Below are 27,659 nucleotides of genomic sequence, written 5' to 3' on the forward strand. Positions count from 1 at the left end.
ATGGAGTTGAAGAAGGCCAACCACCACACCATGGAGCCTAGAGTGATTACAACTGAAAATGGGAGGATTGCATCTAGCATCCAGGTGGAATCTGACCCTCCTCTTGACATAGAGGTGCAATGGACACAACCAATCCAATGTCCACATAGAAGAGGTGGCATTGGAATGGGAAAAGTGGACATAGTGGACGAAGGGTATGGGGAAAGGCAGGAAGAGATGAGAGGTGGAGGCGTCTTTGGGACATGGAGCTGCCCTGGATGGTACTTCAGAGGCAATCACCGGACATTGTAAATCCTCACAGGGCCCACTGGATGGAATGGAGGAGAGTATGGGCTATGATGTGAACCAATGTATATGAGGTGCAGAGGTGCCCAAAGATGTACTTACCAAATCCAATGGATGTGTCATGATGATGGGAACGAGTGTTGTTGGGGGGGGAGAGGGGGGGTGGGGGGATGGGGTTGAATGGGACCTCACATATATATTTTTAATGTAATATTATTACAAAGTCAATAAAAAATAAAAAAAATTAAAAAAAAATAAATAAATATACTTTTCCAAAAAATTAAAAAAAAAAAAAAAGTGACATAGCTTGGGGTCACACTCCCTAGAGCAGCATTTCATCAACTGAGATCAGACCTGGGTCTAGCTGGGCTACTTTCAGAAAATGCTCAGATGCCTCTTAGTGGTATACAGTATCATCCTTGATTTACAGATGATGAAACAGAGACTCTTAAATGTATAGGAACTTGCCCAAGGTGATTGACAGAGCCAAAATTCCAACCTTGTGTTCATTCCACTACAACATGATACTTCAATCCAAATGTTGGAGCTGCCATTTTTATCACTTCTATATACCCTCTCTTTCCAAATACCAATACTATGTGCTTAATATGAGATTATTTGCTTAGTTCATTAGGAGTTATCATAAAAACTTTTTAGAAGGATGTCCCAGTACTGAAAGCATCGTATGGTCGTTTTCTAATTGTATCGTTTATTGCTTGTCTCACAAATAGCCAGGGGATCTGAATCTCTGGACTAACCATATGATAGCCAGGCCCTGAGCCTCAACAGACTTCAGCTCCTACACTCTGGTTTATTGGACTTACCCCACTCAGCTAACATGGAGTTGAAGAAGGTCAACCACCACACCATGGAGCCAAGAGTGCCTACAACTGAAAGCAGGAGGATTGCATCCAGCATCCATGTGGAATCTAAGCTCCCTTTTGACATAGATGTGGAATGGACACAACCAATCCAAGGTCCACAGGATGGAGGAATAGAATATGGATTAGAGTGGGCTTACTGATATTCTATTCATGAACTATTGTGATTAGTAATAGAAGAAAATGTGGCATTGGTGTGGAGAAAGTGGCCATGGTGGCTGCTGGGTGTGGGGAATGGGAGGAAGAGATGAGATGTGGAGGCATTTTTGGGACTTGGAGTTGTCCCAGGTGGTGCTGCAGGGACAATTACCAGACATTGTAGGTCCTCCCATGGCCCACTGGATGGAACGTGGGATAGTGTGGGCTATGATGTGGACCATTAACCATGAGGTGCAGCGATGCTCAGAGATGTATTCACCAAATGCAATGAATGTCTCATGATGAAGGAGGAGAATGTTGCTATGGGGGGAGTAGTGGGGTGAGGGGGGTGGGGGGTATATGGGGACCTCATATTTTTTGAATGTAATATTAAAAAAATGAATAAAGACAAAAAAATGTCCTTTTGGAAATGAATGCTCTCTTCATGAGGGCAGTTTATTAAAGTAACAGCAATCCACTTAATATAAAGAATTTATTGATTAAAGAATACAGACCAGAAATTTTAATAATACTGCTTACAAAAACAACCCAGAGTTGTTAAGGAAGTCTTCACAGGCATTACAGGCATCTGGTTTTCCCTTACCTTTTCTGATTAAGGTTAGGACATAGAGGCTCAGAATAAGGATAACAGCTCAGAATTTCATCATCTCTCCTCTACCTAAATACTTTCTTAGCTGGCTATTAACAACCAACCAGGGTCATAAAAACGAAACAGAACAAAGATAGCAGCAGCAGCAAGAAATCATCCCTGAGCAGGAAAAGAGCCCTATTACACCTGAACAGGCATAGGACACAACCTAACATAAACTGCTGTGAGGTAGGCACTTAAATTCATTCTGGCAGGTCCTAATCCTTGGTAGAAATGACTTGTATTCTATGTTGGAGAAAATACTTAATAGACAAAAGAGACAAAAGCTAAAGCATAGGCAAACCAGCTGCATGGACTGTAGCTAGACTGCCTGCTTTTGGTAAGCATGGCTGCATCCTTTGATGGTACCACAGAACAGAAGCAATTTAAGTAATTCTCAAATTGATAAAGAGAAGCTAAGTCCCATGGTTAGTTGGGACTTTATGTTCACTACTTTTTATACCCTGCCTCTTTCTTTTTGACAATTTGAATATATTATAACTAAAAAACAAGTTTAGAGAAACATACAATTGATTCAGCATAAGGCAACTAAAGGGATAGAAACATGCATGATTTCTTACAGTCTTCAGTCTATAAGGTGAATCCAAGGTCTATGTACCAGGCTGAAGGCTTTCTTACTTCTCCAGAAAATATTTCAATTGCTCCCGTAAGGAAATGAGCTGTAGGGTGAGGGAGAAAAACGTGAAAAATTCACCTGAAATCCTAAATTCCACTAATTGATCTAGAATTTACTTATATGAAACAAAAAGAATTGCTGTCATTTGGCATTTATAAGCTTTGTTGCAAAGAACAGTGCCACAGTCAAGAATGCACACACAATGCTGCAATAGTGTGCTTTATTATGCCAAACTTATAAAAGGACACTTGAAAATGGGATATGCTTGCTATTAGGAATGTGTGCTTCAGGGAAGGGCTATAAAGGTCACAACTTACTGTAGGGGCAAAGAAGATGGGATCACTGTAGCCATGTTCTCAGAGTCAGGAGATAAGGCAGTTGGGATAGCCTCTTGTCCCATTCTTCCTAACCTTCCTAACCTCCTCATTCTTCTTGCCACATGCAAAGTACTCGAAAATAGGGTCAGAGTCCTGACCAATCAGGAACCTAGTGATATTCTATTTATCCTTATGCTCTGTAAGTCAGAAATCTTAAATCTTTTATGATGAAGGATTTAATTTTTTTCACTTGAAATGGTAAGGTGACAATAGCATTGAGAGGTATACTGCCTATTAACTGTTTTGTACTATTCCACAGTATAGGTCACTCCATGCCAGAATGGATTTTCATTCTGTGAAATGAAAGGTCGGGAGCATTACCAAAACAATCCTACACTGCACATTACCTACTAGACTGCTATAATTGCTACCTGCAGTAATTTAGAGGCCCTACTTACAGTGATCCCTCAAAGTGAACCATTGACTGCTCCAGTTCTTTCTTTTTTTGTGGGTTTTTCCTTCTTCCACAATACCTAAAGGCAAGTTTTCCACTGCATTCAGTCTTCTTCCTGAACAGTCAACCTGGGTAACTCATCTATCCCCACAGCTTCAATGACCATTTGTCTGCACCAGATTCTCTCTGATCTCCCATTTCAAAGGCAATTCTTACTCAATACTCCTCAAACTAAATTCATCCTCTTCCTTATCACTCACCCCAATAATCCTTTTCCTGTTATCTTTATTTCAATTATTGGCACACCATTTCCCATATACCCAGGCCTTGGACTCATCTTTATTTTCCTTCTTGCCCCATAAATAATATTAATTAAGTCCTACTAATTCCTCCTATCTCTTGCACCTTCCTCTAGTCTCCCATACTCTAATCTTGCCTATACACTTCTGGGACAGTAATCTCGCGTTTCTCGCCGGGTGAAAAAGCTTCAGTGGCTCATTATGACCTACACCAAAAGTCTAATCTCTTTAGCTTTGTATTACCACCTCTTGGCCTTTGCGCATGCTGCTTTCTGTGATAGAATGCCTACTTTTCTCCATCTTCTTACTAAAACTCTGCCATCTTCTCCATGAAGCCTTCCCTAATTTACACCACAAACAAAACTCAATAGTGAGCTCTCATTCCTTTAAATCACCATCTCTCTCATTGATTTTTCCCCAACTGAAGGCAGAGATTACATCTTAAGCATTTTGTAGCTTCCTGTAGAACCCAGCTTAAAGTATGTATGCAGGAAAGCCGACTTGGCCCAATGGATAGAGTGTCCGCCTACCACATGGGAGGTCCGCGGTTCAAATCCCGGGCCTCCATGACCCATGTGGAGCTGGCCCATGTGCAGTGCTGATACGCACAAGGAGGGCTCTGCCACGCAGGGGTGTCCCCTGCATAGGGGAGTCCCACGTGCAAGGAGTGTGCCTCGTAAGGAGAGCCGCCCAGCACGAAAGAAAGTGCAGCCTGCCCAAGAATGGCACCGCACACACGCAGAGCTGACACAAGATGATGCAACAAAAAGAAACACAGATTCCTGGTGCCGCTGATAAGGATAGAAGCGGTCACAGAAGAATGCGCAGTGAATGGACACAGAGAGCAGACAACTGGGGGGGGGGAGGGGAGAGAAATAAGTTAAAAAAATAAATCTTTAGGGAAAAAAAGTATGTATGCAATAAATTTATGTTGAATAAGTGAGCTAACGCAGAATTCTGAGGAATGAATAAGTTTATAGCTACATTTCCTTGGAACTGTAAGCATTTACCCCAAATAAATCACCATTATAAAGGCCAACAGATTTCTGGTACTTTGCATCAGCAGCCTTTTTTCAAACTAAAATGGGTGGGTACTAAAGCAATTTTGGCATTAACTGTTCACATTCTTGTTTATAAGCAGGTTTGGGTGAGAGATTTGCTGAAGGGAAGGGTATCTACAGAATGTAAAAATTCCTCTGGCCTTGTAGGGATGAAGGTTGGGGAGAGTGCCCCTACCTTACAAGCTGCATAGTAAGCCCATCATCATAATACAACCTTCAGGCTCTTTAAAAATATAACCCCAAAGGTATAGGGTTAAAGTCAGCATACATTTTCTATATAGCTGTTGGACCCTCAATTATTCCGTATTACCTTCTTCTCTTTTCACTTTTAACACTCCCATGGCTTTAAAAAATACAGTTTTTCAGGTTAGAAATCAGTTACACATCCTTACACTTCCTTCTCCTTTAACACCCAAAAAGAATCCATCACAAAGTCCCATCAATTCTACCTTTAAAATACATTCTCATATATAGCAGCATTATTCATAACAGCCCAAAAGTGGAAACAACCCAAATAGTTATCAAACTATGAGTGAACAAACAAAATGTGGTATATGCATACAATGGAATATTATCATGCCATAAAGGGGGATGATGTACTGATACATGCTATAATATGGATCAACTTTGGAGACATTCTAAGTGAAAGTGGCCAATCACAAAAGACCATATATTATATGATTCAATTTATATGAAATATCCAGGATAGATAAAGTAGATTAATAGACAGCACAGTAATAGTTGCCTACAGCTGACAGGGATGGGGAGATTGAGGGCAGGGTTATAGCTAAAGTGTATGGAGTTTCTTCTGAGGGTGATGAAAATGATCTAAAATTGACTGTGGTGAAGCTTGCACAACTGTGTTAATACACTAAAAACCACTTAATTGTATACTTTAAATTGGTGAATTGTATGGTATTATATCTCAATAAAGTTATAAAAAAAATTTTATTGCTGCTAATACATATATTATCTATCTCTACTACCACCATCTTAGCCCAAGTTACCATCATCTCTTATTAGACTACCAAACAGCCTCATAACTGGTCTTCCTGCTTCTACTTCCACCCCCCTACAATCTATTGTCCAGATATTAATCAGGGTAATCTTTTTTAAAAGTTTAAATTAGATGTGACTCTCCTGCTTAAAATTCTTTAAGGGCTTCCCATCCTCCTTATTATGGCCTGAAAGAAGCCATATGATCTAATATCTACCTACTTCTCCAACCTTATCTTAAGCCATTATCTTCCTAGTTTTAAGTACTCCAGAGGTCTTTAAATGGGCAAAGTTCTCTCCCAATGTGGGACCTTACATATGCTCCACCTGAGAGGCTCTTTATCACGCTCTTTGCCTGGACTTATCCTTCGGGTCTTAGCTTCGATATCACTTCCTTGAAGAGGCCTATCATGATCCCTTCAATCTAATCCAGGACTCCCTTTATTCTAATAGTACCATTTACTTTGCTTTATTTCCTTCGCAGTACTTCTTCACAATTCGTACATTGATATTTCGAGAAAAATTTGTTTAATGTCAATCTCTCCTGATAGATCGTTTAGTTACATGAAGACAAGTCTTTTATCTGTCTTATTCAACACTGTATATACAGTGCTTTTCATTTAATAGGTACTCAATATTTGTTGAATGAGTGAATTTTCACAAAGACCTTGTTTCATCCTCCTACCCCTGTTTAGAAGACTATTACTATTGCTAATCATTTCAGTAAGTGGGACATACAGAAAATGAGATTTGGGTTGGAGTGGGAGTTCTTTGTATCAAATGTTTTCTGGTTGATTTGAAAACACACTTCTCACCTGCTCATTTTTTTCATTTTCCTGTAATTTAAGCTGCTCCAGCACAGACTGTAAGTGACTCTGGAAAACAAATGGTATAAATGATGAATGCTGAGACTCTAAGGAAAAGAGAACGAAGGGAGACAGAGTTTGGCAAATAATTTGATACGTAGGAAAAACTGTCAGTCACAACAAAAGAGCACTCCTTTTTTTTTTAAGATTTAGAGTATAAAAACTGTATCCCTAACTATAGCTCCATCCTATTTGATTTTATACACTCTACAAAGCATTTTTTTTCTTGCCCTAAAACAAAGAGTTAGAATGCCTTCATATGACCTTTTAATAGTTTAGCCCAGATCCTTTGGATGTGGTAGCCTATTAAAAGAGTTGTCTTGGACATTGGTGCTGGTCCCTCCATTTCCCCTCAGTAGGGCAGAATATTACTATTCCTAACACTGCATGCAACAACAATAATCATAATAATGCCATATATCGTATCTTTCAAAGTATATCCACAGCTATTATCACACTTGGGTTATTCTAAATGACAACACCCTATATAAGTATAGTTCTGTGTCAAGTTGCTCCTCTCTAACAAGTACATCTCTAAAGAAAATGAAATCTGGCACAGAATTCTACAGATGCTTCATAATTCCCCTCTCTATAAAAAGGGAAGCAAATATGGCCTAAACATACTAGTATTTTCCTTTAGTAGATGCTTTTAAATTATAAAAAAAATTTTTAAAAAGTTTTTTTAAGATATGTATATTACATAAATGTTATATAAAAATGTAGGGGATTCCCATATGTTCCATTCCCTATCTCTTGCACACTTTGCCACATTAACAACATCCTTCATTAGTGCAGTACATTTGTTACAATTGATAAACACATATTGGAGCACTGCCACTAAGTGTGGATTATAGTTTACATTATAGTTTAAACTCTCTCCCACACAATTTTTTAAGTTATGACAAGATATATAATGCCTGAATCTGTCATTGCAACATCATTCAGGACAATTCCAGTGCCCTGAAAATGCCCCCATATTACACTTGTTTTTCCCTCTTCTTCCCCCCTCAGCACCTCCAGAGGCCACTGCCTCCACATCAATGATAAAAGTTCTTCCATTGCTAGATGAAAAAAAAGTCTATAGTAGAATAACAGTAGGTCTATTTCAGTCCATTGTTCATTCCCCAATTTTGAAGATTCTGGGTTGATGATGCCCACTCTGCCTCTAATTGAGAGGGGGCTTAGATCCCATGGGGCAGATGAATGGGACTATCTTGCTTGCAGTTGTAGACTCTGTTCCTTGGGATGGTCACTGTCCATCATTATTTCCTTGTTAGTTGTACTGGGTGAGTGCAATGAACTGGAGAGTAGGTGTTGCAACTCTGTTGAGATTCAGGGCCTGACTGGCACATGGAAAGCCCAAAGATTTAAGTCTCTTGGACATAAACTTATCAACTCTAGTACTATGGGTTCAAATACAAGGAGCAGAAGAGTCATATGTAGGGAAACCACAACAATCCAATTCCCATCCTAGGGAGTTCTGCTACATTTTCTAATGGGACAGTAAGAATCCCAAGTATAGAGGCAGTGACTAGTGAAGGAGGGTGGACCACTGACAGGCCCTTAATATTGATGACTGTACTTACGAACCTTTACTTTTGCAACTGAAACAATCTAGTATGATGGATTGCCTAAGAGTTACCTCCTGAGAGCCTCCTTGCTGCTCAAATGTGGCCTCTCTCTAAGTCAAACTCAGCATATAAGTGCATTATCTCACCCCCGCTCCCCGGTATGGAGCCTCCCTGGCACTGAGGGATTACCATCAAGCACCAACTAGCAATGCAACTAGAAAAATACCCTGACCAAAAGGGGAGAAGAGTAAAGATAAATGAGTTTATAAGGTTAAGAGACTTCAAAATAAGTCAGGAGGTCATTCCAGAGGTTAAACTTATACATGTCTCAGCAGAATCTCATTGACTACCATAGTAAATATTGCCTCAAATATCAGGGCTCCTGAGGGCTCTGGAGACATCCAGACACTACAGGCAGGACTGACAGCTCAGGAGTTTGGTACCCTCTCAGTAGGTCCTACTTTGGAATTTATGTTCCCTAGTGTGACAGAGTTAATAGATATTTTAAATATGTATTAATAAAAAACAAAGCAAGTTATTTACTCGTTTGCACATGCATCATAAAATTAAACAAAAATGAATTTAGTTAATTCTCTTTCACTACAACGAATACATTTTTTTAGGAGGTACATTTTCCAGGACTTCATACATTAGAAGCAGGTGCTCAACCATTCAGCTACATCCACTGGTCAATGGAATTCATTTTCTTGTTTGTTTTTAGGAGGCACTGGGGACTGAACCCAGGACCTCATACATAGGAAGCAGGCACTCAACCACTTGAGCTACATCTGCTCCCCTACAATGAATACATTTTGATACAAATACTATTTCCTATGGTCCTGGGCAAGTTACTTAAACTCTTTGAGTTTCAATTCCTTATCTATGCAATCAGAGTACTGAGAGTATCTATGTTTAAAGGATATAAAGATGAAATGAGATAATACATGTAAAATATTTAGCTCTTTATGTGCCTTAATAGCATAGTAAATGCTGAACAAATATTGGATACTTACTATCTTAAGTGACCTGGTCCCTTCTCAAAAATGCAATATAAAATGATCAAAATTATTTGGGTAAAAGGAAACAGGGCTACCCCTTTATTAGGGGTTTATAAGAGGTTGTTTAAGTTCATGAATAAACTATAGTGCTGCATAGAGATGACATGAGTGGAAACGCAAAGATGGAATTTTGAATATAAGATATCAAGATTTCTTTATATGGGGATGGAGTGGATTAGGGAACGGGGAATTAGGGCTTAAAATGTACAGGTTCCTATTTGGAATGATGGAAATGTTTTGGTCATTAGTGATGGTAGTACAACATTGTGAAGATAATTAACAGCACTGAAATATGTATTTATCTGAATGTGGTTAAAAGGGGGAATGTTAAGTGGTATATATGGTAACAGAAAAAACAATCCATGGAACTGCACCACACAGTAAACTCTAAATTAAATTACGGATTATAGTTAATAATACAATTATAAAAATGTGCTTTCATCAATTGTAACAAATTGCAACAATGATGCAAGTGTTAATAGTAGGATGGTATATGGGAATCCCATATTTTCTGCATGATTGTTCTGTACACTCACAACTTTTCTAATAAAAAAAAAAAGATGTGTTTATATCAACCAAGAACACACCTTGAGCGTCAGGTTTTCCACTTTCACGATGAGATCCTCCTGTCTTTGTGCTTTGCCCTGAATCTCTTGGAGCTGCATCTCCATGTAATGAATCTGCTTCTGAATTTCCAGAACTAACAGAGATAGTAAAAAATTTATATATCTAAATATATAACTTTATATAGCCTAAACTAGTGACAGAGGCCCAAATCAACTAAAGCTCCATTACACATCTGAGCAATAACACCTCAAACTTAGTCTTGCATCTAATGAGTGTTTAGAGTTAACCTTTAGCACTGCCACCCATCCTATCCCACCCCTTTGTGTTTTCCTCTGACTTACCTGTTGAACTGGTTTCTTCATTTGCCTTGAATTGGCCAGATTCAATAAACTTGGCCTGTAGCTCCCTTTCCAGATCCTCCTCAGAATCCTCTTCCTCCTCATTCTCCAAATCATTCTCCTCTTCTTCCTCTTCCTCATTCTCTTCCTCTTCCTCTTCTTCATCGTCCTCATCCTCTTCTTCCTCCTCCTCTTTATCATCATCCTCATCATCCTCATCACTGTTACTGCTAGAATCCCTGAACATCTCCCGAAGCATATCACATTCTACTGATTTTAAACAAGAAGAAGGTGGAAGTATCCAAAGATTTTCAAATGCTTCCCACTCCAGCTACAATTATACTCCTTGCCCTTAAATTCACTGGGCAGCCAGTGAATTTTATAAATCATTTTTCTCACAGAAATATTATTCCCTTCACAAAACAAGGACAGGAAATGCAAAACACTCTAACAGTCTTTCCATGTATTCAATGATTAAGACATTTATAGAATCCAAAGGCCCATAGGAGGTTAGAATACCAGGGAGGGAAGAGAGATTAGAACACCAATCAAACCCCTAAAAACCTAAGGCACCAATGAGAAGAAGGACAAAGGCATCCTTTTTCTGTGATTGAACTGTGAGCCCCTAAAGAAAGATTTTACACAGTCAGTATCTGCCATCTCTGAAGTTCCTACTTTGCCTTTACTAATGTACCTGATGAGACATGACCCTGCTCATGGCCAATCATCCCTGGGGAGATATCAAAGACTGGAATGGTGCCTTGACTTTCTATTTCCTTGGTTTCATCTTCAGCAATGACTTCCCATCCTGAAAGGAGAGACAGTCAAGGAAAAGGCAGAAGGATAGGAGAAAGCACAGGTGAAAGGGAAGAGGCTCTTTGGCTGGAAGTACTATTCATCCCATTTGTATCTGAATTTCTATTTTGGATAAGTGCCTTATATCAAATTACACAACTAAACGAATTTCCATTACATGAATTTACTACTTCTAGCTAAAAAGGAACATTTCCAAAAATCTTAAGTTCTACACATCAAAACAGCACACAAACACCAGAAGTGAGGGATTGTTGGCAGGTTTATATGGGATGTAAAAAAAGTATACACAAAAGGTTTGGTGTAAAAGGATACGGGCACTGACAGCTTCAGCATCTGAACACAGCAGTCTCTTCACTTCCTTTTCCACATCTGGAGATTCAATGTACTTTACCAAAGTGGGGGGAAAATACCAGTGATATAATTTAACACCCTGTGCTCTAAAGGAGTGCTACCTTTCTTATGTACAAATGAAATAAAATGATTAGGTTCTTTTAGATGCCCATCCAATCAAATTCCTACTTTTAAGTAAAACTCTTAAGGAAGGAATCTTTGACTTGAGTCTGAATTTTTCTCTGGTAAGCATATTTTGTTCCAAGCAAACAAGTTACCTGAGACATTTAATCTTTTCAGTTTATAGCCTGATAGCAAAGACCTCTATCAGAGGTGTAACCCTTAAGCCTCAGTTATGAATTATTTGCTCTGACTCATACTGGCAAAGAACTATAATTCTTTATTAGTTGTTTAGAAGTGATTTCACTTCCTTACGCTTTTATTATTAGAGATGTTTCTTTAAAAAAAACTGGATCTTAGCTACATGTTCTCCCTTGAATTCAGTTTTAGATAATTATCTCCACAGCAACCAATTTGTCATGTCATGAATAGAAATTAGAACTTTGAGAGGGGATACAAAATAGCAAACAACTACTGGTAAAAAGTGAACCTCAACTTCCAACAAATGGCTTTTAAAAATAAATCTCAAAGAAAAGAGTTTAAAATACACAGGGTCAAATTGTATCTTTTTCCCCTAGGAGTTATCAGACATTAAACAATGAAGTCATTTTTCAGTGAACCAAATTCAGTGTATGTGTGTATGGGAATGGGGGCAAGAGGTGAGAAGGAAGGCTTGAAAGTAATCTTTATGATTTCTTTGAAACTAATGAGCTATGAAATAAGGATAAACACTAAAGATAAACAATGAACTTATATTATGATTGCTCTACCTCAGTAAAGCTGATTTCTTCGATTTGTTTGAAATCAATGAGCTATGAAATAAAACACAATAAAACAATGAAGTTATATTACTATTGCTCTCCCTCAGTAAAACTTAAATAGCTCTACAACTATTTTTAACTTAGTTTTACATTTAGTAGGCACTCAATAAAAGCTACCGACTGACAGTATAAAAGCCAAGGCAACTGTATTAATGAATTGGAAGACTCAATATGGTAAAGATGTCAATTCTCCCCAAACTGATCTATAGGTAAGATGTAATTCCTATCACAATTCCGGCAAGGATTTTTGTAAACATAGACAAACTTATCCTAAAATACATATGGGGTGAGGGGGGTGGGGGCTATATGAGGACCTCATATTTTTTGAATGTAACATTAAAAGAAATAAAGACAAAAAATGTTTTTAAAAAATACACATGTAAAGGCACAGGCCCTAGAATAGCTGAAACAATCTTAACAAAGAAAAATAAAGTGGGAGGAATCAGTCTACCCAATTTCAAGCCTTATTATATAGCTACAGTGTGATATATTGGTGGAGAGATCAATACAAAGATCAATGGGACATAATAGAAGAACCCAGAAGTAGACCAACATTAATATGCCCAACAGATTTTTTTACAAAGTCATAAAAGCTATACAATGGAGGAAGGATAGCCTTTTTAACAAATGGTGCTGTAACAACTGGACATTCATAGGTAAAACAATGAATCTTGAACTAAACATCTTACACAAAAATGGATCACAGACTTAAATGTAAAACATAAAACTACAACACTTTTAGAAATAACGTAGGTGACTATCTTTGGGATCTAGGCTGGGCAAAGAGTTCATACCAAAAGTATGATCCATAAAAGGAAAAATTGATAAATTAGACCTCATCAAAATGAAAAACACTGCTGTTTACTATTTAAAATGGTGTAGCCACTTTGGAAAAGAGGTTGGCAGTTTCTAATAAAACTAAACATGCATTCCACCTCCATCCATAGGATGGAGGAATAAAATATGGATTGGAGTGGACTTACTGGTATTCTCCTATAGAATTATTGTGACTCTAGGAATGGAAGAAACTGTAGTATCGATGTGGAGAAAGTGGCCATGGTAGTTGCTGAGGGCAGGGAGAGGGAAGAAGAGATGAAATGTGGGGGCATTTTGGGGACTTAGAGTTGTTGTAAATGATATTGCAGGGACAGATGCTGGACATTATATATTCTGTCATAACCCACTGAATGGACTGGGGGAAAGAGTAAACTACATTGTGAACTAAAATCCATGTGGTGCAACAGTGCTCCAAGATGTATTCACCAAATGTAATGGATGTGCTGCAAGGATGGAGGTTGTTGATGTGGGAGGAGTGGGGTGGGGTGGGGTGTGGGAACCTCTTACATTTTTTAATGTAACATTTTTTGTGATCTATGTATCTTTAAAAATACAATAAAAAATAAATGCTAAAAACAAACCTAAACTAAACATGCAACTACCATATGACCCAGCAATTGGACTTCTGGGCATTTATCACAAAGAAATGAAGATTTAAGTTTATACACACAAAAATTGTTAAAAGCAGCTTTATTTGTGATAGTCAAAGGCCAGAAAAAACTCAGATAATGTCTGTCAATAGGTGAACAGTCGAGCAAACTGTGGTTTGCAGTAAAAAGAATGAACTATTGATACATACAACAACTTCCATAGATCATAAGGGAATTGCACTGAGTGAAAAAAGCCAATACCAAAAAGTTGCAACGTATGATTCTATTAATAAAATATTTCTTAAATTACAAAATTAGACAGATGGATAACAGATTAGTGATTGCCAGGGATTAGGAACTGGGGATCAAAAATGGAAGGGAGGTGAATGTGGGTATAAAAAGCAACATGAGGGGGCAGCAGACATGGCTCAGCTGATAGAGCATCCGACTACCATATGGGGGGGGTCCAGGGCTTAATCTCCAGGCCCTCCTGGGCCGTGTGGTGAGCTGGCCCACGCACAGAGCTGCCGTGTGCAAGGAGTGTAGTGCCATGCAGGGGCGCTCCCGCGTAGAGGTGCCCCATGTACAAGGAGTATGCCCTGCAAGGAGAGTGGCCCTGCGGGAAAAAAAAGCACAGCCCGCCCAGGAGTGGTGCCATACACATGAGAGCTAATGCAGCAGGATGACCTAACAAAAAAGAGACGCAGTTTCCCGGTGCCACCGAGGGTGCAAGCGGGCACAGAAGAACACACAGCGAGTTGACACAGAGAGCAGACAAGGAGTGTGGGGGGGGGGCGGGGGGGAAGGGAGAGAAATAAAGAAATCTTAAAAAAAAAAAGCAACATGAGGGATCCTTGTGATGACTGAACTGTTTATTATCTTGACTGGTGGTAGATACATGAACCTACACATATGATAAACTGTATAGAACTAAAGTTTTTTAGTACAAATTAACTGAGTAAGATTGGTGAATTGTATCAATGTCAATTTCCTTGTTCTGATATTATAGTTTTATAAAATGTTACCATGGGGAAAACAGATAAAGCATACCAAGGAATTCTTTTATTTCTTACAACTACATGTGAATCTACAATTATCTAAAAAAAAAGTTTTAAAAAAAGTGAAAGCCAAGCCACAGTATCCCCCTGTGGTTTGCCCAAGGTCCTACAAGTCTGAGGTAAGGAATATAACCACAATTCCCATTTCTCAGGTTCTGGATTGGCTCAATCTAGAAATTAGATCCTGCAATTGTAAACTAAAACCATTAGCAGAAGTTTCAAATTAATGACACTTCCAGATTTCTAAGCAACTAGCCTATAACCTCAGGTATAAGGTTGGCTTTTGTTCACTACTATATTACCAACCACTAGCACACAGTGCCTGGCATTTAGCTCGCACTCAATAAATATTTATCGAATACATGAATGAATGAATAAATTAATTGCCAACTGACTTTCTCGCTTTCCTTCCCACACATAATCCTCTTCCAATACACCCAGCTAACACACAAATACCATGCAACTAACCTTTTTTGTTGTTTTCCGGAACCTTTTCTTTCTGACATTCTTAAGTGGTGGAGTAACTAAAATAAACACAACATGGTAAAATGTATGTATGATTTATGATAGTCACATATCTATCTGAATTTATTAAAAAGAAAGCTCATGTTCCTACAAGCCACTGGCTCAAGACATGACTCGGTCCTTTAAAAGTGTCTGGGAGCCTGTCTGAGGGCCTAAGGAATTAAACTCCTAAGTGAAGTAAAAAGTTCCTGATTCACAAATAATTAGGAGTCAGCAGATACATGCAGTCAGCCAGAATGAGCAAAAGACTGGTGACTCACTGCCATGCTTCCAGACATACTTCTTCTGTCTCTCCCTTTGATTTTTCCTGATTTCTTTAAGATCAGCCGAGGTAACTGGTTCTTCCGGAGAAGAGTGGAGATCACCATCAGCGGTGCACACAAGCATCTACATTTATCAAAGACAAATAAGTTGACTATGGCTCCAAAATTTGGTTTAGTAATGAATCAGGATAATTCCTACTACCAAAATTCCTGGAGCATAGATGTAAAGAGATTAACATTTGGTATTTCCAGAAAATCAAATTAAGTATTACTTAATTTTTTCTTTCTTTCTCTCTCAGCAAGTCAGCACTGTATATGGACTTCAGAATGTTTTGTTTTTTTGTTTTTATATAGAGTGTTTACCATTGCTGAGGTAATGTCTCATATCGGAGACAGGTATATCTTAGCATTTTGACTCAGAGAGGAAATAAGAAATAGCAGAGACGATGAATAAGAACCAATTCAGACCTCCAGAATTAACAGCATACTGCTTTAGCAGAAAGTTCAGAATATTCTAGAGCTGTTCATAGTTTAAAATTAATGAAAGACGTTATAAATAATGGACAGGTACTTTAAAAGCTATTTGGAAAAAATAAAATCTTGAAAGGTTAAGGATCAAACACCAAACCAGAACATGTGTTTTATTCCTGTGTAATTCATCTAGAAATTAACAATGGCAAACAGTCATTCACCAAGTAGAAAGAAGCCCTGCAGAAAAGAGGAAAGGAGGAAAAAAGGTATTCCTTGAAGAATGTGAGAGCTAGTAGATTTAAAAAGCTAGTCAATACCTGGGAAATATCTGCTGTTTTATAAAAGTTTTTTTTATCAAGAGTTTTCAGGCTTCCAATAACGCAAGGCAAATCTACCAGCTTAGCAGTTAAAGACACATCTTCTACCTCAACAATTGCGTGACGTCCATCAGCTGAAGAGAAGTAGAGAAGATTAAAGTTGACATCTTCCCAATGAACTCTTAAGCCTAACTATGATATGTGCAATGAAGACTTGTGTGGGACAAACTAGTTCTTCAGTGAAACCTACTATTTCTCATACTACTGGAATTGTGTACCCAGTTAGGAACTTACCAGAGAAAAGAAGGCAGAGTATATGAAACGCTCTTTTCCCAGGTAACGTTGCTTCTTCAAAAGTAACTAAGTTTCTTGTTAATAGTTGTGAAAAATTTTCATCCTTAAAGGTAAATTCCATTCCTTTGAACCCATTCATTTTGACACTATTCAGCCTGTCATTGTACATGTGTGTTTTCAAAGGTTTGGGGAAAGAGTTGACCATAGAATGGTGCTAATGAGTCTCAAGTTCTAATCTCTAGTTAGCTTCAGAGATAAAAATTCTATAAATAGCTATACATTGAACTAAATTCTGCCCAGATATCTTGAACATGAATACCTTTGGACCCAAGAGGATTCAGGTGTAAACTTCTAATATTAAGTGAAAAAAAAAAAAGGTGCAGAACCATGTTTGCCATGATCCTTTTTATGTAAACTCACTTAAAATATATAGAGAGAGATTATTTAAATGCTGGTATTATGCACAAAAGTTTTGACTATAAGGAAACACAAGAAAAAAAGGTTGAAAGTAAACCAAGCTTCCATCAACAGATGACTGGATAAAGAAAATGTGATATATACATACAATGGGATATTACTCTGCTGTAAAAAGGAATGAAATAATGATATATGCAACATGGATGAACCTTGAAGACATCATGCTGAGTGAAATAACTCAAACACAAAAAGGCAAATATTGTATGCTCTCACTTATATGAAATAACTAGAATAAGCAAATCCATAGAGTCAGAAATTAGAATAAAGGTTACCAGGGGCCAGGGTGGGGGTAGGCAATGGGGAGTTAATGTTTACTTAGTACAGAATTTCTGGTTGGGGTGATAGAAAGGTTTTGATAATAGATGGTAGGGAATTACATTGTGAATGTAATTAACACCAATGAATTAGATATTTGATGGGTAGCGGATTTGGCCCAGTGGTTAGGGCGTCAGTCTACCACATGGGAGGTCCGTGGTTCAAACCCCAGGCCTCCTTCACCCGTGTGCAGCTGGCCCATGTGCAGTGCTGATGCACGTAAGGAGTGCCGTGCCACGCAGGGGTATCCCTGCATAGGGGAGTCCCACGCGCAAGGAGTGCGCCCCCTAAGGAGAGCCGCCCAACACCAAAGAAAGTGCAGCATGCCCAGGAATGGTGCTGCACACATGGAGAGCTGACAAAAGATGATGCAACAAAAAGAAACACAGATTCCCATGCTGCTGACAACAGAAGCGGACAATAAAGAACATCCAGCAAATGGACACAGAGAGCAGACAAGGGGAGGGGGGAGAAGGGGAGAGAAATAAATAAAAAATAAATCTTTAAAAAAAAAAGATATTTGAATGTGCTTAAAAGGGGACATTTTAAATTGTATATATGTTGCTGGAATAATTTTTTTTTAAACCATATGACTATATAACACAAATGGTGAATCCTAATGTAAAAAAAGAAAAAACAGTTAATATGAGTTGTCTTTGGCATTGAGTTTGGGGCACTAGGAAGAAGTACCTTTTGAACCTTTTTTGTTTTATTTGAATTTTCTAACTAGAGATTACCTGAATGGTGGAATTATGGACCATTTTTTTTCTTTTCTTCTTTTTATACACTTCCGTTTTTTAAAAGAAAACTAAAATATTATTTAAAAGAAAGAAAAAATGTCATGTTTGTAAACAAAGAACAGTGCATTCATTTGTTCTTCCCTTAAACAATAAAAAATCATAAATCTGGTATCTAGTAGGAAATAATCGCAGTATGAAAATCCCACAGTTGACCCCCAAATTCTTCCCTATATACTTCTTTATACTCCCTTGAGTGACTGAAGCCTTTCTAAACTGTGAGACCATCAAGGCAGAGACCACATTCTATTCTTTTTCACATCCTTAGTATATGTATAATGCCTGGCACACAACAGTCCCTTAAGTTATTGTTCAATATATGGTGAATGGATATTAACTACTTACGATATAAGTCAATTTTCAGTTCATCCTTACTGGTGACACGTCCAGAATGTACTACCTTCCTTACAGTAGAAGCATATTCCTAAAAAGGCAGTAAATTGAAAAATCAGAAGGATGTATTTTCTACTTGACAGCTAATAGAACAGATATATCAAAAGAAGACCTCTCTTAAATTAAAAACTTTAAAATTCTCAAACCTTTATAACAATGTCCTTTACCATGCACATTGTATATATCAAGTTAGGATGAGATATACTCTAATCTCATTGTTTTCTACAGTTATTGGCTTTTCCAAGCTTTACATTCCTGTTTCTTACTGCTGTCCTTCAATTGAAATTGCAAGGAAAGTGGCAATACTCTTTCATAATTTGTTACAAATGTTTCACAACAATGCAAGGTATTTGTGGTGCGATGATGTATGGGAGCCCTGTATGATGTTATGCTTGTAAATTTTGTAATGTCAGAACTTTTACTATATACTTACGTTTATGTATGTTCATGTATGAATGACATACTTCAATAAATTGTTTTTAAAATTAAAAAAAAAGGAAATTGCAAGGAAAGACTAAGCTGAAGAGTACTGGGTATAGTAATTAGCCCTAATTGGGGAAATACTTTTTTGAACCACATTCCTATTAGAGTTTTTATTTATTTATTCATTTTGAGGTACCAGGGCCAGGGATTCAACCTGAGACCTTGTATGTGGGAAGCCGGTGCTCAATCACTAAGCCATATTGGCTCCCCTGAGTTGGTTTATTCATTTGTTTGCTTGCTGTTTGTTGTTGTTAAGGCCCCAGGAATCAAACCCAGCACCTCCCATGTGGGAAGCCAGCACTCAATCGCTTCAGCCTTATATGTTCAACTACAGTTTTTCTTGTTTTTGTTTTTTTAGATTACAAAATGCTTGAATACAGGTATCAAAGGGAGAAGAAATCCTAACAGAATGTTGAGATGAGCTTCAATTGTCTTGCATGGTGATGAATATGTAGGCGATTCTGATGGTCCCTCACATTGCCCCTTTTGGATAAAGAAAGGATTTCAGAAGAGTCTTAGCTCTTAGTGTCTGTGCTAAGTAACTGAATCTGTCATTGTCTCAGCTATTTGTCAGGAAATCAACCCACATAATAGGTGGTATGAATAGAAGGAAAGAAGTGCTGCCCAAGAAGTACATATTAGGTAGTAGGATAGGATAGCTTGATAGAACATGATCCCTGGGAAACCAATGTTCTGAATTATTATACAGCCTACCTTAAATAGAAATGTTACAAAATCTAAGCAGAACTAATAGTTATTAGTTATGCACTGAAAACATTTGGTATGAGATGCAAGAAAGGGTTTCTTACCGGAGGCAGACGCAATATAAATTGGTTCTCAAGTTCATGAGGAGGTTCATTCTGGCTTTTACTCATCTCTTGTTATTGAGTTCATGAAAACAAAACAAAAACAAAACCATCAGAAAGTTACTAAAATTTTCTCTTGCTTCATCTGTTGACCACTGCTGATAGTACTGGTTAAAATATACAGGACCTTGTTCATTATCCTCACTGGAATGATGGTGTGTACAGCTCTGGAATACTTTGACATAACTTCTTTCTTTCTTTTTTTTTTTTTATTTCTCTCCCCTTCCTCCCCCCCGACCCCAGCTGTCTGCTCTCTGTCTCCATTTGCTGTGTGTTCTTCTGTGACCGCTTCTATCCTTATCAGCGGCACCAGGAATCTGTGTTTTTTTTGTTGCGTCATCTTGTTGTGTCAGCTCTCCATGTGTACGGTGCCATTCTTGGGCAGGCTGCACTTTCTTTCGCGCTGGGCGGCTCTCCTTACGGGGCGCACTCCTTGCGCATGGGACTCCCCTACACGGGGGACACCCCTGCATGGCAGGGCACTCCTTGTGCACATCAGCACTGCACATGGGACAGCTCCACATGTGTCAAGGAGGCCTGGGGTTTGAACCATGGACCTCCCATGTGGTAGGCGGACGCCCTATCCATTGGGCCAAGTCCACTTCCCAACCTATTTCTAAAAGTATGTCCCCTCCAATATGTGCAGATTTTCCAAAGCTAACTCAAATTATATAATAACAATGCTTTTTAAATCAACCACACATAGCAAATGAAGAGCTATCATGAAACATGATTTCGTTTTCTTAATGTTACTATTAGACACCCAGATGAGAGGCCTACAATTCAACAACATAGATGGTAGCTACCTAAGGTAAACTACGTAATCTCTGCAGGGAAGAATACTAACCAAAGATGGAAATAACTCAGAAACCTCTTGCCGAAACGTTTCACACTGATTTGAAGGAAACATATGCTTCACTTTCAATATTTCATTTGCCTTAATAAATTGGTAAGAATTAAGCAGTGTGTGGAAGAGAAGGCAGTTTTTATGACTCTAAAACCAGCATCAAGAACTAAGGGAACTAAGCCAACTAAGGGAAAAATTAGGAGTCCAGTTCTTATGGCTAGATTATCTATATGAGTGCACCTAATTTCATGCAATAGATGTATTCTTGAATAGTAATAACAGCAGAACTTAAAATCTGATTTGATTTATTCAATACCAATTTTTACCACATGTATTCTATGTGTCAGCTACTACACTGAGAGCATTAGGTCTATTCTTTCATTTAATCCTCATAACCACCACTTAATTTGAAATACCCCTAAAAGCCATTTAAAGGGACCCCTTATGGATCCCTTTATAAAACAGTCTTGTAAAGTGAATAATTTCCTTCAAACTTTCTTTTTAATCTTATCCTCCATCTATTTGAAATGTATCTGTAGTGGCCTGAATTTTTGGTATTAGGGTCCACATCTCTTCTGATAAAGATATTTTTCTTTCCACCTTTGAGAAATGACAATGTTTTCTTATGTTCTAAGGCCCCTATGTTATACATCAAGTTACAAAATCCAGTTAATGCCCAGTTCCTAATATCCTGTAAACATTAACTGGGCTCAGAGTTCTGAATTTGAATCTTATTTAAGAGCACTGAAATAAGATTCCCCCCACCTCCTTTTTTAAGCACATGCAAGTGGGTCTGGGTTCTCATTAGGGTGAAATCATTCACCAGTTATGATTTCAACCCTTGCGTGGCTTTGGAAATAATCATAAAGACATAGAAAGTACAGAAAGGTCAGAGGGTTGTAGTAGACTTTTCTTAGTGTAAAAGCAGGCACCCAAGAAGAGAGAGCTTTAGAGAGAGCAGGGTGGGGGATCACAAACACATTATTGGTGATAATCATTACTTCTCTACTTGTTTCTTACAGAAACCTGTGTAACAATTATATATAAAGACAATACGAAAAATGTAAACATAAGAAAAGCATTATTTAAATTAAATTGAGTTAAAATCTCAAGGCTGAGCATATTGCCTAATGGAAGAGTTAACAAACACTTAAGGCTGGGAGCAGAAACATATTATTTGAACAACTAGCTTCTTAGCAAGGTTTTATCAGATCAGTAGTAACTTTTAGATTTCTCAGCACAACTAAGTCTAGGGCATTCTGTTCATTGCAATTCCTTTTTAGTAACTCCTCTCTCATGAAAGAATGTAAGAACTGAAACTATTTCAAAGTAGCTGCTTGTACACTGCCCTAATGGAAAAAAAAGGGGGGGGGGGGTCTGATGGAAGAGCAGGTGGACAACTTTGTATGTAATGACTTTTATTTATTTTAATTTGCTACCTACATTTACCCAAGAATTGGTTGTACCGTATTTACTTTAAGAGAAGGCATTCACTTTTTGCCTGCAAGGGCTCTTTGACACCTAATTAAATTAAAAGGGCCGCCTTCCCTCATTCAACCGCAATTCCGTTGCCTTTAGCAGAATTATAAAAATTAGCTGGGGGGCGCCTGGCGCTATGCTCTAGGCAGCACGAGTAGCCACAAATCAAAGTTGATATTTTCTCAATTTCACAGCCACTGGCTGCAGCTTGAGGGAAATATCCACTCCATCCTTTTCCCTGGGGACACTAAACTTCCCAGGGAAGATTCCAGATCCTGGGCTTTGATCCAATTTTCCTGGAAAACCTCCCCCGGGGTCAAAGGGCCCCAGTCTTCACGCATTCCCGCCGAGGCAGGCTGGAGAAGGGAACTCCGCGCGCCTCTGCCCATCGCTGACCCGGTCTCCGGAGCCCTCTGGCCGGACCGACTCACCCGCTCCTTCGCTAACTCGCGCCGGGACCGGAAAGGGTGTGCGGACCCGGACCGCCTCTGCCCCGTGGGTTCCGGGCAGGAGCGTGCGTGGACCCCGCCGGTAGGCCGGAGAGGCCAGCGAGCGGGCCCACCGTGAGCGGACAGCGCTGGACAGGTACCATCCGCAGCGCTCGCCTGGCCCCGCCCACCCCGCCTCCGCAGACGGCCCGCCAGCCTCCAGAGGCGCATGCCGGGCGGGAAAGGGCGTGGAGCACGCAGGGACTGAGAGGAAGCAGCCCGAGACTCCACGATGCAGTACCTTTCCACCTTTCCACAGTGGCGACCTTCAAGGCTCACAGACTGTTTCCACTGCTATACAGCGGCACCTGTAGAAGAAATGGCCCATTTGTTTGCCCTTAGAATCCGTTAGGTTGGACTGATTTTTCCTTTGGAGAGGTGACTTCTCCTGGTGACAAATGCATCCCTCAAACTCATTACATATCTAGCATCCGCACCGTCAAAACGACTCTAATGTAATTGCCATACCCCTTCCGCAGCAGAGTCACTATTTTACATTATTGGAGAGGAACAAAAGTTACGCCGCTTCTCTGCCCTAGAGATGGTCGCGGTTCAGACAAACCGTTAGCAGTTGGCCTGTCCAGAATAGGATTCCCAGCTTGTTAGAAAACTTAAAGCCACTTACCTTTCCCCTCAGGCAAGTTTTCCAGAGTAGTTTTGGCAGCAGCTTGGGCACCGCAGTCGGCATCAGCTTGGGCGCCATGGTCGACAGGAATTTGGGCTCTTGGGTCTCTCGCAACTTCGGCACCAGCGTTGCAGGCAATATCGGCACCATGCTCCTCAGGTCTTTGGGCACCTTGGTAGCTTGTTACTTCTGACGTTGAAGCTGTTGGTGTTGAAATGTTTTCCGAGAGATTTGGGGGCTCTCCCTCAGGGAACTCCATGATCCACCTCGTTGGGGCGGTATAATGGCTTCCTGTTCAGTCACATGACCTGGAAAGTTCCAGAACGTTCATAAAAAATGATGTAAAAAGTACCTTAAAGACATAGAGGTAATATTACAGGCATTTCCAGGTGCCAGAGATTATAGTGGAGAGGTCTTTATTGCCTAACACTAGATATGTTTAGATAAAATGTAATTGTAAAGAATAAATATTTTTGGAAAACAAACTTTTGTAAATCAATATCTCAGTCATTCAGGATACGAGATCCAACCCCCCCCCCCCAAATAATTAAACTATATTACCAGAGCTTTAGACTTTGACAAAATCCGTTTTGGTCCCTTTTGGAGTCAGCCGACTGCTATTTATAATTATGCCATGATGTTGTAATACAAAATAGAACAATGCAATCCATACTTCATTGCCTGTAGAATATTCTTGAAAGCAGTTTATATATTTTAAAAAAAACTTTTTTATGAGAACTCAAGGGAAAGAATTTATTTTCAGTCACTGAAACGGCTGAGCAATTTGTTTTGAAGTGTATGGACAATGTGAATTCTGTAATTAACTTTCTTTCTGATGGTTGCTAGGAAGCTCAGAACCAAATCTGCAGTTCACCTCAAGGAACTGTGAATCTTACGGGGATATGTTGAACTTTAGCTTACTTGTATAATCATATTCTCTCCAACTTTTCTAATTATTTTTCTCTTGTGCGGTAACAATGAAAGCTGCTTGGAATCCTTTTTTTTTTTTTTTGAAAGAATCAGATATAAAAATCAGTAATATGAAAATAGTTCTCTGGCAGCAGACTTGGTCCAGTGTTTAGGACGTCCATCTACCACATGGGAGGTCCCTGGTTCAAACCCCAGGCCTCCTTGACCCGTGTGGAGCTGGCCTATGCGCAGCGCTGATGAGCACAAGGAATGACGTGCCATGCAGGGGTGTCCTCGCGTAGGGGAGCCCCACGCCCAAGGAGTGAGCCCCATAAGGAGAGCCGCCCAGGGCGAAAGAAAGTGCAGCCTGCCCAGGAATGGTGCCACCCACACGGAGAGCTGACACAACAAGATGACGCAACAAAAAAATACACAGATTGCCTTGCCACTGACAACAACAGAAGCAGACAAAGACCCAGCAAATAGATACAGAGAACAGACAACCGGGGTGGGGGGGAGAGGGGAGAGAAATAAGTAAAATAAATAAAAAATAGTTCTCTGACAGAAGTGCCACAGGGCACTGTGAGTGGAGAGGGAGGTGGGAAGCACAGTAACTCCTTAACTTATAAATTCACTCATCCAAAAATTTTTGATTATCTAATGTGCTAGATTTGATTTGAAACATTTGTTAAATGCTTAAAATATCTTAAGTGTTTCATAGTAAGGAGACAAAAATTACCCGGAGGAAATTTACAATGTGCACAGAGATGTAAACTTTCCCTTTAATTATGACAAAGTCCAATTTCTCTCATTTTTTCTTTTGTTGCTTGTGTTTTTGGTGTCATTTCTAAGAACCCATTGTCAAGCATAAGGTCATGAATATTTACCTCTATATTTTCTCCTAAGAGTTTTATAGTTGGAGCTACTATATTTAGGTCTTTGATACATTTTGAGTTAACTTTTATATATGGGATGAGGTAGGGGTCTATCCTGAGTCTTTTGTATATGGCTATCCAGTTTCCCTAGCACCATTTGTTGAAGAGACTGTTCTTTCCCCAATGAGTGGACTTGACACTTTTGTCAAAATCACTTGGCCATAGATGTGAGGGTTTATTTCTGAATTCTCTATTTGATTCCATTACTCTATATGGTTGTGCCAATACCATGCTGTTTTGATTACTGTGCCTTTGTAGTCTCTTTTTTTTTAATTTTTAATTTTTTTGAATATACATAGATCACAGAAAATGTTACATTAAAAAATATGAGGTTCCCACATACCCCCACACACACACCCACTCCTCCCACATCAACAACCCCCTTTATCATTGTGGCACATCCATTGCATTTGGTGAATAAACTTTGGAGCACTGCTGCACCACATGGACCACAGTTCACATTGTAGTTTACACTCTCCCCCAGTCCATTCAGTGGGTTATGGCAGGATATTTAATGTCCAGCATATGTCCCTGCAACATCACCCAGGACAACTCCAAGTCCTGAAAATGACCCCACATCACATCTCTTTTTCCCTCTCCCTAACCTCAGCAACTACTGTGGCCACTTCCTTCACATCTATGCTACAGTTTCCTCCGTTACTAGTCACAATAGTTCTGTAGTAGAATACTAGTAAGTTCACTCCAATCCCTATTTTATTCCTCCATCCTGTGGACCCTGGGATGGTGATGTCCACTCCACCTCTATATCGAGATGGGGCTTAGATCCCACATGGTTGGTGGATGCGATTCTCCTACTTGGAGTTGTAGGCACTCTTGGTTCCCTGTTGTGGTGGTTGACCATCTTCACCCCCCTGTTAGCTGACCTGGGTAAGTCCAATGAACCAGGGAGTAGGAGTTACAACTCTGCTTTTAAATCAGGACATGTGAGTTCTCCAACTTCGTTCTTCTTTTACAAGATGGATTTGGCAATTTCTGGCCACTTACCATTCCATATGAATTTGATGATTGGCTTTTCCATATGAATTTGATGACTGAAGAAGTCTGATGAAATTTGTATTGGAATTACACTGAATCTGTATATCACTTTGGGTAGAATTGAAATCTTAACAATATTTAGTCTTCCAATCCATCAACACAGAAGCTTCTTTCATTTATTTAGGTTCTACTTTAATTTCTTTCAGCAATGTTTTGTTTTGTTTATTTTTAGTTTTCTACATATTAGTCCTTTACATCCTTGATAAAATTTATTCCTAGATATTTCTTTCTTTCAGTTGCTAATGTAATTCTTTATTTCTTCATTGGATTGTTCATTAATAGTGGATAGAGATACCACTTTTTTTTTTTTTTTTTGTCTTTTTTGAGGTACTGGGCCAGGAGATTGAACTCTGGACCTCATATTTGAGAAGCCAGTGCTAAACCACTGAGCCACATCAGCTCCCCTGAGTTGTTTTTTGTTTGTTTGTTTTGCTTGTCATTTTTTGTGTTTTTGTTTCTAGGAGGCACCGAGGACCAAACCTGGAACCTGTTCTCTGTGTCTTTTCACTGTGTCTTCTTCTTTGTCCCCTTCTGTTGTTGTCAGCAGCATGGGAATCTGTGTTTCCTTTTGTTGCTCATCTTTTTGTGTCAGCTCTCCGCGTGTGTGGCGCCATTCCTGGGCAGGCTGCACTTTCTTTCGCACTGGGTGGCACTCCTTGTAGTGATCACAGTCTCTGCTACTATATCTCTCCATTTCCCACCTTTGTGTTGTTTTGGTCACACATACCTCTTTATATTTTGCTTGTCCACTACAAGGAAATATGATTAGTTCTTATTCAATTGTATTCTAACTCTTACAGGAAATAAATTATAGAATTATATTCCGAGGATATGGTACAATTGGGTTTTGCATTTATCTATGTGCTTACCTTTACAGGAGATCTCCACTTATTCTTACTGCTCCAAGCCACTCTCTTCTGTCCTTTCCTTTCAGTTTAAAGATCTTCTTTCAGTATTTCTTTAGGGCAGATCTTTTGGTGAGGAACTCTTTCAGTTTCTGTTTATCCATGAATATCTTAAACTTAATTCATTTTTGAAGGACAGTTTTACCAGAAAAAGAATTTTGGGCAGTTTTTCAATACCTTAAATGTGTCATGCACTCTCTCTTGCTTCAGTGGTTTATTTTGAGAAATCAGTGCTTAGTCTTATTGAGGATCCCTTGTATATGGTGAATCACTTTTCTGTTGCTGATTTCAGAATTCCCTCTTTATCTTTGACATTTGACATTTTGATTAGTTTGGAGTAGGTCTATTAGGGTTTATCCTGTTTGGAGCATGTCAAGCTTCTTGGACATGCGTGAGTACATCTTTCACAAGAGTTAGGAAATTTTTGGACATTATTTCTTCAAATATTCTTTCCGTCCCCTTCCTTTCTCCTTGTGAGACTCCCATAATGATATGTTGGTACACTTCATGTTGTCCTGCATATCA

General features: G+C 39.1%; 1 protein-coding gene across 1 annotated transcript; it reads right to left on the bottom strand.

The window, feature by feature from the left end:
- Positions 1–1,785: 1,785 nt before the first annotated feature.
- Positions 1,786–23,588, bottom strand: TAF7L (TATA-box binding protein associated factor 7 like). Its single transcript, XM_004447573.4, has 13 exons — positions 23,330–23,588; positions 19,834–19,901; positions 18,494–18,572; positions 16,266–16,399; positions 15,475–15,601; positions 15,158–15,213; positions 12,154–12,195; positions 11,246–11,318; positions 10,812–10,925; positions 10,121–10,384; positions 9,800–9,912; positions 6,533–6,592; positions 1,786–2,633 (listed from the first exon to the last, which is right to left on the bottom strand). Exons 1-13 carry the CDS (start codon positions 23,586–23,588, stop codon positions 2,589–2,591), a joined length of 1,434 nt encoding a protein of 477 aa, XP_004447630.1. The 3' UTR covers positions 1,786–2,588.
- Between the last annotated feature and the right edge of the window lie 4,071 nt (positions 23,589–27,659).

The sequence above is a fragment of the Dasypus novemcinctus genome, chromosome X (genome assembly GCF_030445035.2).
Source record: "Dasypus novemcinctus isolate mDasNov1 chromosome X, mDasNov1.1.hap2, whole genome shotgun sequence".
Classification (NCBI taxonomy): domain Eukaryota; kingdom Metazoa; phylum Chordata; class Mammalia; order Cingulata; family Dasypodidae; genus Dasypus; species Dasypus novemcinctus.

Coding starts and splice junctions, on each gene's coding strand:
- TAF7L (XM_004447573.4), bottom strand. CDS start 23,588: ATGGAGTTCCCTGAGGGAGAGCCCCCAAATCTCTCGGAAAACATTTCA. Junction 19,902..23,329: donor AAACTTGCCTGAGGGGAAAG/GTAAGTGGCTTT, acceptor CTCAATAACAAG/AGATGAGTAAAAGCCAGAAT. Junction 16,400..18,493: donor ACTGAAAATTGACTTATATC/GTAAGTAGTTAA, acceptor ACTTCTCTTCAG/CTGATGGACGTCACGCAATT.